Raw genomic sequence first — 18,605 nt, forward strand, 5'->3', positions numbered from 1 at the left:
ATCACTCAGAAACACTAGAGCAGTTCATGGAGGCACAAAAAAAAAAAAAAGGAAAGCTAAGTGCCCGTCTCACGTGGAAACTACAGCATTACTTAGATACATAACCATCAACTTTAACATCTACATTAAAAAAGCAGAACCATAGAGCTAGCATTTCTAGAAGAATCTGCCAAGTCTTATGAAGACCTTAGTACTGCCTTCTTATCTTGAACAGGTCACATGACACACCCATGATGAGTCATATTAGTGACTGAATGACATCTTAAAGAATCCAAATCCAGGGCTAGGGAGACCGGTCAGTCAGTACAGTGCTTGCTGAATAAGCATGCAGACTCAAGTTGATTTCCAGAACCAGATTTAAAAACAACCAGCCACCAACTGGTGTGATGGCATTTATAACCGGTGTTGAGGAGACTCAGACACAGAGACCCTGGGGCTTGTGGTCAGGCAGCTGAGTCTGTACATTCCAAGCCTGTGAGAGACCCTGTCTCAGACAACACAGAAAGCGAATGGGTAGACAGCTCCCATGGACCACCAGAGGCTGTCCACTGGTCTCCACGTGTATGCACACACACAGAGGAAAGGGAACACACATGAACAGCATACACATCATTCTAAAAGTATTTTAATTGTAAAGTTAGTATTTTTAATAACAGGAATGATTGACTTCTGAAGGAATAAAAGCTATATACTTCTTCCATGACTTAATATAAAGTTTGGGAAATAGTTATTTTGCTACCAGATGAAGACTGTGATCAGAAATGATACTATACTACAGGTCATATATAGATCTTCAATACTAAGGATGCAAGCAACAGCATTTTTAAATCAAGTAGTAAAGAAGCCAAATTGCACCTGCCATCTCTACAATAAACTCAACATTTATAAGATAAATTTAACAAAAAGTTCTAGTCCATGATACATAACATTATAACATCATAAAATTCAAACTCGGAGCTCCATAAAGGCAATTCCCTACCTACCTCATTACACAGACATCTAGATGTTACTGACACTATGTCTCTGTACTGTGACATCACAGAGCATTTTGTAAAAGACACAGCCATGGACTGTTCAAGCAAACTTATTCTGGTACTCTTCTGTGCCAGTATTTACTAAGTTGACCCTTTGCTGAACACCAACCTCAGTGTGATTTGCCTGACCTTCGTTGCCGCACTTGATCCTGTTGAAGAATGAGCTTGGTCAACAGAAATAAAAGTGCAGCTGTAACTAAAACTGCAGCGTGGATAGTTTTAAAACCTCACTGCCTGTCTTGCTGGAGTGAAGACATCATGCTATGTCTGAAGGAAGGATTTGAAAGTTTCCAGTGACTGTTCAGAAAAAGTTGATGGCATTCATTTTAATTCGGTATCTCAAAAGAAACACAGCAACATATTATCCCCGAAATGACAGATGGTTCATTACCAGCCATGAATTTTTACTAAGGCACTGGATTCAACTATACATACCTGATAGAAATACAAAGCATAAGCATACATACTAAATAATTATGTCTCTCCATGGCATTCCTTTTTATTCATGATTTAATATGATCAGGAGAAGAATGATTATACTACCTAGAACTGTCATCAGTGTTTTCAAATAACATCTTAATTTTACAGTGCCATTTTTAATTGCTTCTGAAAATGATGTATTTTCTGATCACATTATTTAAAAACATCGAAAGGCAAGAGTTAACATGTCAAATGCAAGGTTTTAAGATTGTATCTTCTATCAAGTTACATGGAACAACTTAACAGGCCAGACTCTGGCACTAAGAGCTGATAGTAAAACAGTCTTGTAGCTCATCATAGCATGATTTTCAAGCACAGAATGGAGAAAGGCCATTGCCACCAATGTCTGTAATGGCATGCCGAGAGAAGAAGGAAGCAGGCTCAACAGGAAGGTCAAGTTGGAATGAAAACGTTTAGGAAACTCATATTTAGATCAAACTTCATCTGTTTCAGCTTAATGGTTCATTGCACTTTAAAACAATGTTTTCTGCAAAGACCCCTGTGCCCAGATTTCTTGGTTCTCTTGGGTCTCCTTGTGGAGCTCCTGTCCCCTCCAGGTCTTACTATCTCCCCCTTCTTTCATAAGATTTCCTGCACTCTGCCCAAAGTTTGGCTATGAGTCTCAGCATCTGCTTTGATACCCTGCTGGGTAGAGTCTTTCAGAGGCCCTCTGTGGTAGGCTCCTGTCCTATTCCCTGTTTTCTCCCTCTTCCGATGTCCATGCCATTTTTCTTTCTGAGTGAGGATTGATCATCTTACCCAGGGTCCTCCTTCTTGTTTACCTTCTTTGGGTGTACAGATTTTAGTATGTTTATCCTATATTATATGTCTAATATCCACTTATAAATGAGTATATACCTTGTGTGTCTTTCTGCTTTTGGGTTATCTCATTCAGGATGTTTCATCCATTTGCTGCAAATTGTATTATTTCCTTGTTTTTAACTGCTGAGTAGAATTCCATTGTGTAAATGTACCACAATTTCTGTACCCATTCCTAAGTTGAGGGACATCTGGGTTGTTTCCAGATTCTGGCTCTTACGAATAAAGCTGTCATGTATGGAGATAACGTAGAACCCCTGCTCAGATGTGGCCCATGGCAGCTCAGTCTCCAAGTGGGTTCCCTAGTAAGCAGAGCAGGGGCTGTCTCTGATATGAACTCAGTGGCTGGCTCTTTGATTACCTCACCCTAAGTGGGGAGCAGCCTTACCAGGCCACAGAGAAAGGCAATGTAGCCAGTCCTGATGAAATCTGATAAGCTAGGGTCAGATAAAAGGGGAGGAGGACCTCCCCTATCAGTGGACTAGGGGAGGGGCATAGGAGGAGAAGATAGAGAGAGGGTAAGAGTGTGAGGAGATGAGGGAAGGGGCAACAGCTGGGATACAAAGTGAATAAATTTTAATAAACAAATAACAATTAAAAATAAAATAAAACAATGCTTTCATAAGTCACTTTAGTTTATACTTTTAGTTTATACTTTTAGCCTGGTCTACTTCACAATTACTTCCACATTCTTAACACTGTACATTAATAAAATATGAAAATGAAATTTTCTCCCATTAAGCCCACTCAAGAGCTTACTCTCAGCTAACTGCTCTATAACATAACTGGCATATATTTACATTTGTGAATACATTTTACAACATGAAGTCAATGAAGACATCTCTGTGTACCCAACATGCCCACAGCTTGTAGGATGCAATATGTAAACAGTGCATTTTATTATTTTTTTCAATAATACCCATTGTTTCATTTTTAACATGCTTATATTAAAATAAAAAGGATATTCTTTGTACTTAAAAATACTTAATGCAGTGACTAATTATAATGTTTTATAATAGGTTAAATACATTAATACATGTTAAATTTCCTTCAACTGGACTAAAGTAAACTATGCTCACTGTTTTTTACTGTCTTGTGAAAAAACTAAATTAATGGTTTCTGGTATGACTTTTTAAAAAATTTTTATCATTAGTTATATTTTATTAACTCTGTATCCCAGCTGTATCCCATGCCTTCATTCCCTCCCAATCCCACCCTCCCTCCCTCAACTCCTCCCTGCGCCTTTCCAAGTCCACTGTTTGGGGAGGACCTCCTCCCCTTTCATCTGACCCTGTTTTATCAGGAATCTTCAGGACTGGCTGCAAAGTCCTCCTCTGTGGCCTAACAGGACTGCTCCTCCCTTGGGGTGTGGGGAGGTCAAAGAGCCTGCCATTGAGTTCCTATCAGAAATAGTCCCTGGTCCCCTTACTATGGTAAAACCAATTGGTTACTGAGCTACCATGGGCTACATCTGAGCAGAGGTTCTAGGTTATATCCATACATGGTCCTTGGAGTATCAGTCTTAGAAAAGACCCCTGTGCCCAGATATATTTGGTCCTTGTGGAGCTCCTATCCTCTCCAGGTCATACTAACTCCCCCTTCTTTCATATGACTCCCTGCACTCTGCGGAAGGTTTGGTTATGAGTCTTAGTATCTGCTTTGATACACTGCTAGGTATGACTTTTTAAAAATGTATTTAAAGAGTTACATTATCATACAATTTACGGATCTTCACTTTCTTTGAAAACTACAAAAACACGTACAGACATTTAACTCCAATTACTTAAAAATCTCTACTTTCCTCCCAGCATACTTTACCAGATCATGCTCGGCATACGTTAATGTTTCCATCAACATACATTATGACTAGATTGTCTCTTCCATCTGCCTTTAATTTCCATTCTGGACTTGAGGGTGACAGTGACTGATATGCTACTGTCACAGTACTGTGATGGTGATGTTTAGTATCTGCTAACATATTCACCTTCATCACAAAGTCTATACTTTCATGTGCTTTCACATCATTTAGAATCTTTTAAAAAGTGTGCTCATGTTGTGTTAAATAAGACCCTGAGATCCAAAGACCACATTCACTTTGCAAATTAAACAGCCAAAACTATTCATCCGTATTGTTCGATAACTAAATATTAGCACGGAGCTTGTTCAGAGTGTTCTCCCTGAGGTCAATAACACAGTTCTCTATGATAAAACAGCACACACATTGACACCTACCAGTTCCTTTCGTGAGGTACGGCGGTTTAAAGAATTTTACAACACCATAGACATTGACAATTGCTCCTTCCTTAAGCAGATTCAGTGGTGTGTATGTATAGGGAGTTACTGGAACCTAAAGAAAGAAAAGACAGTGATTATATCATTCAGTATCTACATTTTAGACTCTTATGGTGATATCTGTAAATTACAAAGTATATAGCATTTAAATTAAAAGATTTATCCTAAAGACAAGGACACCAAAATGCAAAACAGAAAGATTAAAAAAATCTTAAAAAAAAAAACAAAAACAAAAAAAGCAAAACAAAACAAAAAAACCAAAAAGTACAAGCATCCAAAGGTTACTATAGAAACCAACTAGTTTTCCTGAAATGTTTGTTCATAAGTAGCAAAATTAACACACCAGCCTATAAGTATAACCAGCTTAAAATTTAATTATACTTCTTTAAGAAGAAAAATAACAATCCAGTAAAATACCAAAAGTTGGTGTATAAGTTGAAGCAATACAGAAAATACTTTTAGATATGTGCACCATCAATATTAGAGCCTAAGAGAATCTTACTGAGGGAGGTGACTAAGGGTAGTGAGGCCTGTGGGAACAATAGAATTCTGTGCTGTGAGGTCAAGGCCATGTTTCTGTCTTAAATGTGCATTTGGCTCTACGGGTTCTTTGGTATTAAATCATCCCAGTTATCATTTAGGTACCTCTTGCCTGCCAGGAAAAGAATAAACTGAAAAGATGAAACTCATCCTGTAAATTGGCAGGGAATATTCCAAACAATGTAATTTTTGGCTTTGTTTTTTTTTTTTTTTAATTTATTATCACTTCAAAACTTAAGACACAATCAAAATCACCCCCAACACATACACAGACAGATATACAATTTAAAGGATTTATTTATTACTTAACCTTAAGAAAAACTGAGTTTTGATTCAGAAATCAATTGAATAAGACAATGGCAAAGGAAAAGAAAGAGAAGAGAGAAGTGCTGTATAAGGCTGTATCTCCACGCTAACACGGTCACTAGATGAACATGTGAAATTTCAGCAGCCTATCACTCCTGCCCTGCTGAGAAACAAACCTTGCAAGTCACTCTGAATGACTATTTAAAAACCGACATAGGTGACTTTGTTACTTTTATGAAAGCCAATTCTTTGGTAGACAGAAAATACCTTTGCAATTTAATCAGTCTTTAATATATAAGGTAAGTGTAGCTCATTGATTATGATAGAATAATGCTCAGCAAAAAAGAAGACAAAAGAGAAGATTTGGGCTGTTAAATTAATCTGTCAAAGTACCTGGACCCAAGATTCTGCCTTAACAAGTATGTCCCTGATACTGAGAAAAATGGGAACACTAGCATAGCTTAAGGGGACAGGTTGGACACGTGCAACAGAGTAGGCTCCTCAGAGGATACGGGGATGACTCTAGCTGAGACGCCTAGCAGTGGGGGTTAAGGGCCTGAAGTTGCCACCTCCTGTAGCTAGGTGGGACTTCCAGTGGAGGGAAGGGGCCACCAACCCACCCATAAAATATTTGACCCAAAATTTGACTTGCCTACAAGGTGTGTAGGGATAAAGATGGAGTAGAGGTTAAGGAAGTGACCAACCAACGAGTGGCCCAACTGGATACCCAGCCCATGAGAGAGAGCCAGCCACTGACACTATTAACAAACTCGATTTTACCTACAGTTGGGACCCTAGCACAGCAGTTCTCTGAGAGGCTCCATCTAGCAACTGATCGAAACCAATGCTGAGAACCATAGGACATGGAGGGGACAGAAGCTCTACAAGAAGATCAACAGTGTCAACTCACCTAGGCCCATGGGGACTCACAGAAACAGAAGCACTAACCAAACAACATGCATGGACTGCACCTGGGACCCCAACACATATGTAGCTGATGGGCAGCTTGGTCTTCATGAGGGTCCCTTAGCAAGAGGAGTGGGGGCTGTTTCTGACATGACTTGGTTACCTGCTTTTGGATTACTTTCCCCTGCTGGGCTGCCTTGTCTGGCCTCAGTGGAAAAGGATGTGCTTAGCCCTGCTACATCCTGATATGCTAGTGTGGGTTGGCCTGGGAAATGGGGAGGCGGTACTACCCTTTCCCGAGAAGGAGCTAGGGGAAGTGGGGAAGGAGAAGAGGGTGGAAGGGTGAGAACAGGAAGAGAGTAGGGAGGGGGGCTGTGATCAGGATGTAAAGTGAATAAACTTATTAAAAGGAGACTAAACTGTATCCGTATAACCGCTTACTGATTCCAAACAGAAAAATAGAAACAATAGAAAAAAAAACAACTTAATTAGTAATTTTCCATCCCATGAAAACTAGTCACTATACATTTATATAGCCATTTATATAGCTGCTATTCTTTTTTCAATTTTTTATTAATTAAATTAATTTACATCTTAATCACAGGCCCCTCTCTCCCATTCTCTCAGTCCACCCTCCCTCCTGCATCAGCCCTCCCCTATTACACAGAATGGGGGAATCCCCCTACCCAGGCACCCCAGCTAATCTATTCACATGAGGACTGAGTTCATCTTTCTCCCTTGTGGCCTGGTAAGGCACTCCTATCAGGGGGAAGTGATCAAAAAGGAGGCATAATAGTCCATGTCAGAGATATCCTTCACTCCCCTAACTAGTGGGCCAACATGAAACCTAAGATATCCATCGGGCTTATCTTCTTGGGGTCTGTGCATTGTAGTATGTCTATCCTGTACCATGAGACTAAAATCTGCTTATAAAGGACTATATACCATGTGTATTTTTCTGGGTCTGTGTTACCTTAGTCAGGATGATCTTTTCTAGTTACATCCATTTATCTGCAAATTTCATGATTTCTTTGTTTTTAATTGCTGAGTAGTATTCGATTGTGTAAATGTACCACAGTTTCTGTACCTCAGCTGAGGGACATCAACGTTGTTTCCAGCTCCTGGCTATTGCGATAAAGCTGCTATGAACATAGTTGAGCAAATTTCCTTGTATGGTAGAACATCTTTCAGTGTACGCCCAGAAATGGTATAGCTGGGTCTTGAGGTATGGCTATTACCAGTTTTCTGAGAAAGTGCCAGATTGATTTCCAAAGTGGTCATACAAGTTTGCACTCCCACCAGCAATGGAGGAGTGTTCCTCTTTCTCCACATCCTCGCCAGAATACATATTAAGAAATTAAACACCAACAAACCAGATATTACAATTGAAAAACGGGGTACAGAGTTAAACAGAGGATTCTCAACAGAGGAACTGTGAATGGTAGATAAGTACTTAAAGAAACGATCAATGAGTCAGCCCCTGAGCTCATGCCAGAGACAGCCCCTATTCCCCATACTAGGTAACACACTTGGACACTAAGCTGCCATGGGCTACATCTGTGCAGGGGTTTTAGGTTATCTCCATGCATGGTCCTTGGTTGGAGTATCAGTCTCAGAAAAGACCCTTGGGCCCAGATTTTTTGGTTCTGTTGCTCTCCTTGTGGAGCTCCTATCCCCTCCAGGTCTTTCTATCTCCCCCTTCTTTCATAAGATTCCCTGCACTATGCCCAAAGTTTGAGTGAGTCTCAGTATCTGCTTTAATACCCTGCTTGGTGAGCGTGAGCAGGGAGCAGCCTTACCAGGCCACAGAGGAAGACAGCGCAGTCAGTCTTGATGAGACCGGATAGGCTAAGGTCAGATGGAAGGGGAGGAAGACTTCCTCTATTAGTGGAATGGAGGAGGGACATGGGAGGAGAAGAAGGAGGAAGAGTTAGATTGGGAGGGGATGAGGGAGGGTACTACAGCTGGGATAAAGATGAATAAATTGTAATTAATAAAAAAGTAATTAATTAAAAAAGAAATGATCAGTGTCCTTAGTCATCAGGGAAATACAAACCAAAATGACTCTGAGATGACATCTCACACCCATCAGAATGGATGAGATAAAAAACTCAAGTGACAACACTGCCTTTTTTTCAATATAAATAAGTTAACTGATTTTTCTGTTAAACTGATTAGTTGTTCTTTTACAAGTTGGGTTCATTATTTCTGAATGTGAGTTATCCATGAACATCATAAACACATTTACATAATACTTCCAAATAAGACCAACCTGAGTAGCAATTTGCTTCTCCTGCTGACAGTAAAGGATGATGCCCTAACACAAGACTGCAGGTAGAAGAGGACACCTAAATCACTTTGAACTTGAGACAAATGTTGATGGTAGAGAGTTAGAAAATGGGAGTAAGACACAAGTGTATATTGCTGATAGGTAGGAACATGGAAACAAAACCCACAAAGCAAACAGCACTTACAAGCACTTGGACATAACATTCTATCAGGGATCTGGTGCAAAGCGTCTAATATCTACACCAATAGGAATACAGTTCTTAAAGCATCCCGTCGTGCCCTAAGATAGTCTCCTTTTTCTTTTCTATTTCAATGAAGTGCTTACTGGGGCACTTTGCTGCTCGATGAACAGTCCTAAGAGAACTAGAATATTCCTGTAGAATAGGACCTGGTGTGATAAGGCGACTGTTCTGGCCAACACGATGGCAAATGGAAGATTTAAACGTGACCAGTGCAGCTATAAAATGAGTTTTCCTTTCCTGACTTGAGGCTTCATTGAGTTCTGTCATGCTGAGAGTATATAGCATGTGCCAACACTTAGCTGTAAGTTTTTATTTTAATAGCCTCATGTCCAGCTGCTGCAGTATTAGAGAGCATAGACCTAGGAGTCATTTATTCTACTGTACTAAAACATATCCATGAGAAAGCTACAGGACACAATACCCTAAGGATAATCTGATGACATCTTCAAAAACCCTTTAGCACATAGGTCACCTATCTGTATTTCCCCAAAGACATGAAAGGCTTCTACTATGTCTTGACAGCTTAAGGCAAAGCTGATCATTCAATGGGACAAAAGAATATGAGTTCTACGGACTGAGGATGGCCTCAGAGATAGTGTTGGCTGCCACATACAAGAGTCTTGGTTTAATCCCTAGAACCAACCAACCCCCACCCCAAAGAAAACAGTACCCCATCCCTAAAAAAATGGGTTAAATGAAATATAACTTAAAGCAGCGGACAGAAATCCAGACAATTATGCCCGAAGAATGAACATGTACCCAGCAGGGCTGGGGAGATGGCTCAGCAGCTGACACACCGGTCAATGCATGTAAGGAATGGAACACCCTGTAAGTGCTGGGTGGCTTTGGCGGCCCAGCTGTGACCACAGCACTCCGGAAGCAGACTGAGGACCCAGGAGCAAGCTGGCCAACTAGAGTTAGCAAACTAAGGGTTTTAGTGTGATATCCTGTTTTAGAATGTACAGTGGACAGTGATAAAAAAGACATCTGATCATCAACTGCTGGCATTTACATGTCCTTCCTGTGTCCACACACAGTAGTTTAAGATGGCTTACTGCTCTTGCATGGGACTAAGGTTTGGTGTCCAGCACCCATATTGAGTGGCTCACAAACATCTCTATCTCCAGTTCCAGAAGATGCAATGCCTTCTGGACTCTGTGTGCACCTGCACGGAAGTGGTATACATAAACTCAAACAGGCATACACACATACACAGAAACAGTAATAATAAATAAATAAAGGTAGAATACATTTATTAAATGTTATTAATGTATTGCCTCTTGTTACATTCAGCTGTAATTATCCAACCTGCAAAAATGGCAACTTTCCTACTGCTAATAGATTACAAATTTTATAAACCAAAGAAAAATTGGTTTAAAAAGTATGGGAATCTTTTTAAAAACAATTTGTTAAATCACAACTCAGCATAAAATAACCTGCTGTAATACAAGCTGAAAAAATGAGTTTGCCTATAGTTTAATAAAAATTGCATGTTTTCTTAAAGTAAGAATTGGTTTTCACCATATGTACAGCTTATGAAGATATTAGTTGATAATATAGGCAAAAAAATCAAATATTGTTAATGTAAATACAGAACTATAATGCAATGCCATCCTATAAAAAAGAGAAGATACTGGTTTTCCATTGGAATGGCACCAGTGTAAAAGCTGATTTAGTGTAGGCTAATTTAAAATCAAATTATGAATTAGATCAAAATATGAAGCATATGCTTAAATGAGTGGATATCACTGTAGATTAAATATCCCCTTACCAAAGACATTGTTTCTGTGAAAAATCCTCTTACGGATTGATCCAAACCCTGAAAAAAAAAAACAAAACAATAAACAAGAAGACATATTTCCATGTATGTTACTTTCAATGTGACCACAGTCTTTCAAATACAGTTAACTATACATTTAACAATGCTCAAATTATCTATAATAGTATAAAGTTTGGTTCCCATGATCCATGTCACGCACTCACAACCACCGTTATCTGCAGTTCCAGGGGCCCCAACATGTTGCTCTGGCCTCCACAAGTGTCTGCACTCAGGTACACTTACCTACTCACATAGACACAAATTTCCACAATTAATCCTTTTTAAAAATGTTATGTATGTAAGAGCAAATGAAAATGTAGGTAGTAAGAAGGGGGGGCAGAGTAGCAACCCTTCTCAATCTCCTTATAGCAACTACATCAGCCAAATATTAGCCACAGAGGAAGAGAATGACAATCCAAAACTGTACTAAGAGTGCAGACAACTTTGTGTTTACTATTCCTCAGACAAATTTTCTTTGCTAGTGACACTTTTAGTGGAGTACTAAATGTCTTGGACAAGAGACGAGCACATTTAAGTCTCAAACTCCAGCCTTTACGTATGGCATCTTTAAGACTGTGAACACTGTTAAAACCAGTGAATGTTTCCTCTTAATCTGTCTATTGTTGTTTTGTTTTTGCAAATTCAATTCAGTGAGGATGTTTGAATCTCTACAATAAACAACTAAAACTGAGACTAAGCATTTCACCCACAGACTTACCAAAATACTATTCTATCCAATTACTTTTTCCCAACAGCAACAAAACATGACAATGCCAAGTCAGTTAAATCCGTGAAGTTCCCACCGAAGCTTTTACTTCTTCCCAGCATGTGCTGGGTGCTTAGGAACACAACAAACACATTCACTAATAAGTCATTTTCATGAAAAGTAAAAAGTACTTTGCTTTCAACTGACCTCAGAGCAATACACTATAATTTAAATGAAAATAAGATTTTAGCCAAAACTTTAAAATTGTATGTCAGGTCTGTCAGTTTTAAATTTTTTTTAATTACAGTTTATTCACTTTGTATCCCAGCTGTAGCCTCTTCCCTAATTCCTTCTCAATCCCACTCTCTCTTCCTCATCAACTCCCAGACCCTCTCTAAATTCTAATGTAAACACAGCCACAGGCACATAGACACAGACACAGAGACAGACACACACACTGCACCTGTGCTCACACATATACATGAAAATACCTAGTGGTTCATGCTTACTATTTACTAAAAACATTTTTAAGCATAAAATTTACATATACAGAAATACAAAAATGAATAAATTTATAGAAAACACGTAATACCAAAGAACAATTGATTCTACTCAGTCTCGAATCCTATTCATATGCTGTATCTTTACCTTGACTACTTCTTGGCTAACAGTATTACAGGCATGCATTTTTAAAATAACTAAGAATCTTAAGAGCACACTGAGTTATAAAATAGAGTAACTCCTAATTACATTTAGTTTAACTGAAGGAAAAACAGAAATGTACATTTAGTGCTTCCGTTGAATAGTAAATATTAAAATGAAGTGAAAGGAGAAACCATTCCTTTATATACATGGCCAAGTTACATACTCTTCAGACTTTTGCAAATTTAATAGCATCATTTTTAGGTATCTTTTACATATGTAAAACATATTTAGCAAATTATCAAAAATGAATCTGTGACTGAATATCATTAATAACTTTAAACCTATCTTAAAACAATAAATTAAAATTGTTTTATAATATAAATATAAAATTATATTATAAAATTATCCTGCCACTTTAACATAAACTTTTGCAGCTGTTTACTAACTTTTCAAAAGTAATACAGTATTGTTGACTTTTGATTTTTTTTTGTCAGTTGATAAAAACTCCATACACCAGGGTCAAATAAAAGGGGAGGAGGTCTTTCCCTATCAGTGGACTTGGAAAGGGGCAGGGAGGAAACCAGAGAAGGAATGTGGGGTTGGGGAGGGAATGAGGGAGTATGATACAGCTGGGACACAGAGTTAACAAAATGTAACTAATAAGAAAAATAAAATTAAAAAAAAAAAAACAAAAAAAACCCCTCCATACACATATAGATAAACCTATTTACAAGTTTTACCCATATAAAATTAGTAAGTATATTTTCAGAAGCAGTTCTTTTGAAATATAATTACAAAGAAAATAATTTAAATCTTTGTACTCGAAAGACGCAAAAAAATAATAGACATATAATGGGTTAAACAAAATCAACAGAAGTCAGGCACAGTGAAATAACATATGTCTACAATTCTAGTACCTGAGAGACTAAAGCAAGGGGACCGTAATTTCAGTCTGTCTGGACTGAAACTCTAGCACAAGTGGGCAGGGCTGTGGCTGCAGCACAGTGAGAAAGCATAGGCACCACCTAAACAAACCCATGCTCAAACTAAAAATGTGAAAGTGGGCTGGAGATAAGGCTCAGCCTTACGACATTATAAGCACTGGCATCTCCGCCATAGTGCCTGGGTTTGATTTTTAGAACTCACATCCATCTGAAGCTCCAGGTTCAGAAAACCTGATACCCTCTTCTAGCCTCTCAGAGTACCAGGCACACATGTGCTGCACAGACATACACAAAGGCAAAACATCCACACACATAAAATAAAAAAGTAAAATGCTTAAGAGAAGAATGTCAAAATATTCAGAAATGACAGACAAGAAAACTAGCAGAAAAGATTTAATATCAATTACATATTATCAAAGTAGAGGGAAATACAAAAAGAAGGAGGTGTGACAGATACTGTGGAAAGTTCTTGTTGAAAATTATAATGGAAGCTAATGGTGTACTGAACAGAGTTAACAGATTAACACAGAAGAAAGTACTATGCTAAAATGGGAAATACAGAATGTTAATGACATAAAAAGCTGACACCTGCAATATATCAAATAGGCCTCTAGCTAGAAACAACCAGGAAAAAGAAAATTATGAATACAAAAGCTAGAAATGAGGTATCACTACTAATCTTACCAACATCAAAATGCAACAAGAACAACTTTACACTGGTATATTGGTCAACATTAATGAAAAGGATAATTTCCTTTAGAAATACAAACTGCCAAAAGTTCCCTCAAGACAAAGCAGGTAAAACTGAAGGAGCCTGACCACCACCACAATGATGGCATTTATTGTTAACATTTCCCTCACAAAAATGTGACTGGGTGGGCTGGCAAGATGGCTCAGAGGTCCTGAGTTCAATTCCCAGTAACCATATGGTGGCTCACAGCCATCTATAGTGAGATCTGGTGCCCTCTTCTGGCATACAGGCAAAACACAGCAAAATCAATCAATCAATCAATCAATCAATCAATCAATCCTTTTAAAAGCTGTCACTGGGCACAATTGGCTTTACTGTGGCTTACGTTAAATGTTCACAAACATTTAAGGCAGCCATAATCATTTTCCATGCTATTCATAAAGTGAAGGGGAAGGGCCACTAACAACCTTTCCATGACAGCTACAGAGAGTATCACCATACATACATGAAGCTTCACACTACTATCCTTAGTAATGTAGAAGCAAACATCTGTAGCTAAGTGTTAAAGAACCAAACCCAAGACTATATCAAAACCAACTGTTTTCCTAAAAATGCAAGTTAGTTTTAAAAGAAAAAAAAAACATTCGAGGTAAACTATATATTTGTATGCTAAATCAAGAAAACTGATTATCAGCATTCAAGGTGAATGAGTGTATTTAGCAAAACCCAACTTCCAATTAAGAAGTAACTCTCAGTGAATTAAGATGTGAAGGCATTTGCTCAATCCGACAGAGTCCAATAATAAAAGCAGGTATACTTATCGATAAAATCTCATTTGAAAGGATTAATGATTTGCTACTGACACTCTGGGAAAACGTCTACATTTCCACAGACGGCTTTCACATTCACAGTGTCCTTTATCCCTAATAGCAGTCCACGTGGTTCTTTTTCTGGTGTCTTTCTGTCATTCGTTAGTAAACAGAGACTATCTGGACCAGAAATAGAATGAGTACCTAGGTTACATTGCTGACCTCAGGGAAAGGTTAAAGTACCACACCATTAACTATGACACCTGCTGGGACTTTGGAACACAGTCAGGATCACATCAAAGGAGGTTTCTCACAGGCCTAGTCATATATAAACTGTTGTTAAACCATACGCTTTTAAACAATATACATTTAAAACCTGAAAAATACAATACGCTGATGATATTGTAGAAGTCATCCAAATTCTCAAAAAAAATACTGACAGAAATGTGAGCAGGCATAAACACTGATAAAACTTAGTAACAGCAAACATATGGACGGCCTCAAACACACTAACGCTGCTAACAGTTATTATGTATGGTCAACAGAAATGCATGCTCCTAAAAATATGTGCAAGCATGCCTAATGCAGCCAAAAATATAAAGCTTCAACTGTCTATCAACGGCAGAATGAGACTAGAACAGATAAATGGCCATATATGTACTCCAGGGCAACAAAAATAGACAAAAAAAAATCATCTGTTAAACCTCATCAGCAAAAAGTTCATGGAAGAGATGTTCGGCCATGAAATTAAAGAAAAAGACTAATCCACAGGTCACAAGACATTCATTATCCTTGCAGGGTAGTGACTAAAAGTGCCATCCTTATGACATCTTTTCTGGATTAGATACTAATTATCAGTGTGTGTTTCCTTTGTAAAAATCCTCATGATAACTCGATCACTTTCCCACAAAGACGTACATCTGAGAAAACATAATAGCTTAAAGAAACAGACCTCTATGGACTGAAACACCGGGACTGTCCTATTATGCTACACTCATTTGTACTTGTTTTCTTAACAAACAAATGGCTTCGCTGAGCAGATCTCACACATGAATTCCGTAACTGTACCTTCTGCTTGCTTATTTTCTGCCCTGTCTGAACTTTACAGTCCATTTATCAGTCATGTCTAAATCTAACTACCGGAAACCCAAAACTAAATAAGACAAGTGTTAATTGTTTGACAATCCCTCTTAATTGACAAATATAATAGATACATTAGATTTCCTCAGAAATTTCATTGTTTTTGTAGTCTATGAGCTTAATTTGTTTTTAACAAGATATTTATATCTGCTATTACAGATTTTATAAGTATTCATTCCATTTCTTCTCTCCTCGATGATGTCAATTCCAAGAAGCAAACATTAAATCTGATTATCACAGTATTCCCAGTACTAACAACATGTATATTCTATTGATGGTATTAATATTTAAAAGTTTATAGTTTGTATCCCACTCTCTGGTCCAGATTATCCAAACCAATTACAGGCTTTACGTGTGACTGACTGGTAGTATCTAAATGCCCAAGGTATGCTTCCTAGCTATCCAGGATTACTTGAGTATTACTAAGGAGAGAATTCTATATAGGAGGACAATGCAGAGTATGTTAAAGTCAAAATTTAAAGAAGGTTACTAAAATAATTTGGTCACCCTAGTCAAAGTACAAACATCAGTTAGCTATTGCAAAAATCTCACTGTAAGAATAAATAGGCCTCCTGTAAAAGAAAAGAAATGAGAGGCAGTAGGAGAATGCTACAGCAAAACTTTGGCAAAGAGAAAAGCAGCATTTCCTTACATAGACACTGTCTGTTTACATTACTGTAAACACATCACCTATTAAAAACCATTCACGTGTGTGTGTCCATCCCCATGTGAAATGTAAATACACAGTTGCCTATTTCTAGAGAATAAGTAAAAAGGTTAGCACAAATGACACGTGCTGATACCACGTACCTAAAGCCTAACCTTCAAAACAGCTGCTGTGCCTCCACAAGGCATTAAGAAGAAGCAACTGAGTTTTCCCTGAAAGGAAAAGAAAAACAGTTAGCAAATAAAGAGCGTTTTAAACATTTATAAGCAAAAGTAAGAATGGGTCTTAAAGCATTAGAATTTATAGAGTTGTAGTAACACTAGCAAAAATAATGACACTTGCAGATTCGGAAGAATGGTCCCTACATAGGACTAACCAAGAGTTACTATCACAAAGATCTCTGCTACAACCACAGCCCTGCAGCACTATCCTTGCCTAACCAGAGTTTTCCCTCTAAGCTTTCTCTAGCCCATGTATTCTTCGTGCAGGAGGTAGCATGGCTATGTCATTCTCCTGCTGACATCTAGTATGAAACTAACTCAATTTCACTTCAGCATCCAAATTCCTCAGCATACACATGGTTGCTCTTGCCAAAAAGGAAGGTTCAGTAAAAGACACTGCCACCCTGAAAGTCCCAGTTCAATTTTCCTAATCTAGCATATCAAACCAAAAAGTTATCTCATGTTTACAAATCATATTGCTAAACTTAGTATTAATCAGAATTAGAGATCACCTTTAATATGGCGACTAGAGCTATTTATTTTTGAACCTCAGGAAATTATTCTAGTGTATCACAAAACAATTAATGTTTAAGTGACTGCTGGACAATTATGAATAACATTGAAATATCCAGTCTCAGTTGTAATGGTAAAATAAAAACCAGTCTTTCACAAAGATACTGAATATAAAACATGAGCACTCCTTTTAGGAGGAAAATGTTTTCTAAGTTAACAACCTTCTTAGCTAAATATACACATCACTGTGCTCACAATCTGGCTGCAGAACTCTGAAATCCACTTGGTGTAATTTAGTCAGTGGCTAAACTTTCTTCTGGCACCCCTCTTGCGTAATAGTTCTGTTTCACAGCGATGTACAACGAAAATTCAACGAGGGAAGCTGACAACGTGCTGCTGAGGACACACATTTAATCAAAAGTATAGTTGGGTGTTCAGAGAACATATTTTATAACTATCCCAATTACCAACGCACAGCATGTTACTAAGGGGTTGAAACGTAATTGCTTCCCACTGAAGCTTTTGAATTTCAAGTACTTCTAAAAGCTAGCTTTAAGACGTGACAGTTTCACTAACCTCACCGTGGTGCTTTAAAATGTTAGACGTGGGAGGAGGAGTAAATGTAGGTTTGGGTTTTAATTCCTTTGGCAATGAAAACATGCGTGCGTGTGCGCACTGCACCAAATGCTTCCCGATTCCCGTGGGTCCTGGCTGCCTCCTCCTTCGAACTCGTCAACACCATGAAAGAAACGGCAATTGATGTTCATCCGAGCACACCGGCATCGCTGTTTACCTACCACGCCTGGACCCCCCACCCCCAAACCACTGAGAGGGTTCGCTAACACTAACCGTGCGCACTAAAGCTTCAGCAAATGGTGAGCCGAACGGTCCTCGAGAGAGTTAAACAGGGCCGCGCCGCCTCGCACCTACCGCCAACCCACAGCTTCCCGGCTCGCTCGCCCGCGAAACCCGCGCGAAGCCAGGAAGCCGCGGGGCCCGGCGCGCCCGTGACGTCACGCGATGCGCCGCCGCGGAGCTCACGCATGCGTACTCCACCGGGACCGCGCTGGCTCTAGCCGAGCCCTCACCCGCTAAACCCGGGGAGGAGGCGGAGCGCGGAGCGTCTGCTGAGCCCCGCCGCGGCGGTCACGGCATCCCAGTTAACCGCCCCACCCCCACCCCGGTTAACTTTGCTATGTAGGTCGTTTTTGACCCCTGTGGCTCCCTCAATCCTTCCTCCCACTCTTCCACAGCACGCCCGGAGCTCCGCCTATCGTTTGGCTGTGGATCTCTGCATCTGTTTTCATCAGCTGTTGGATGAAGCCTCTCAGAAGACAGTTATGCTAGGCTCCTGTCAGTGAGCACAGCAGAGAATCATTAATAGTGACAGGGGTTGGCCCTCTCCAGTGGGAGGGATCTCAAGTTAGGTTAGTCATTGGTTGACCATTCCTCTGTCTCTGCTCCATCTTTATCTCTAGACTTCTTGTAGCCAGGACAAATTCTGGGTGGAAGTTTAATGGGTGGGTGAGTGTCCCCCTCCCT

General features: G+C 39.1%; 1 protein-coding gene across 5 annotated transcripts in view; it reads right to left on the reverse strand.

Moving 5' to 3' along the window:
* The window catches only part of Pot1 (protection of telomeres 1), a 77,939-nt gene extending 59,546 nt beyond the window's left edge, over positions 1-18,393 (reverse strand). Inside the window, exons 1-4 of one of the 5 annotated variants that reach the window (XR_009588245.1) lie at positions 17,913-18,221; positions 16,473-16,541; positions 10,680-10,727; positions 4,566-4,680 (exon numbers count right to left, since the gene is read on the reverse strand). Coding sequence is in view for 4 of the 5 variants with exons in the window: in XM_060373972.1 (XP_060229955.1) it covers positions 4,566-4,680; positions 10,680-10,688 (124 nt within the window). In the remaining variant the exon portion in view is untranslated. Of the gene's footprint in view, positions 1-4,565; positions 4,681-10,679; positions 10,728-16,472; positions 16,542-17,639; positions 17,889-17,912 lie in introns of those variants that run through there. The other 4 variants (XM_060373972.1, XM_021655575.2, XM_060373973.1 and 1 more) reach the window with 4 other exon arrangements.
* Between the last annotated feature and the right edge of the window lie 212 nt (positions 18,394-18,605).

This window comes from Meriones unguiculatus, chromosome 21 (assembly GCF_030254825.1).
Source record: "Meriones unguiculatus strain TT.TT164.6M chromosome 21, Bangor_MerUng_6.1, whole genome shotgun sequence".
Classification (NCBI taxonomy): domain Eukaryota; kingdom Metazoa; phylum Chordata; class Mammalia; order Rodentia; family Muridae; genus Meriones; species Meriones unguiculatus.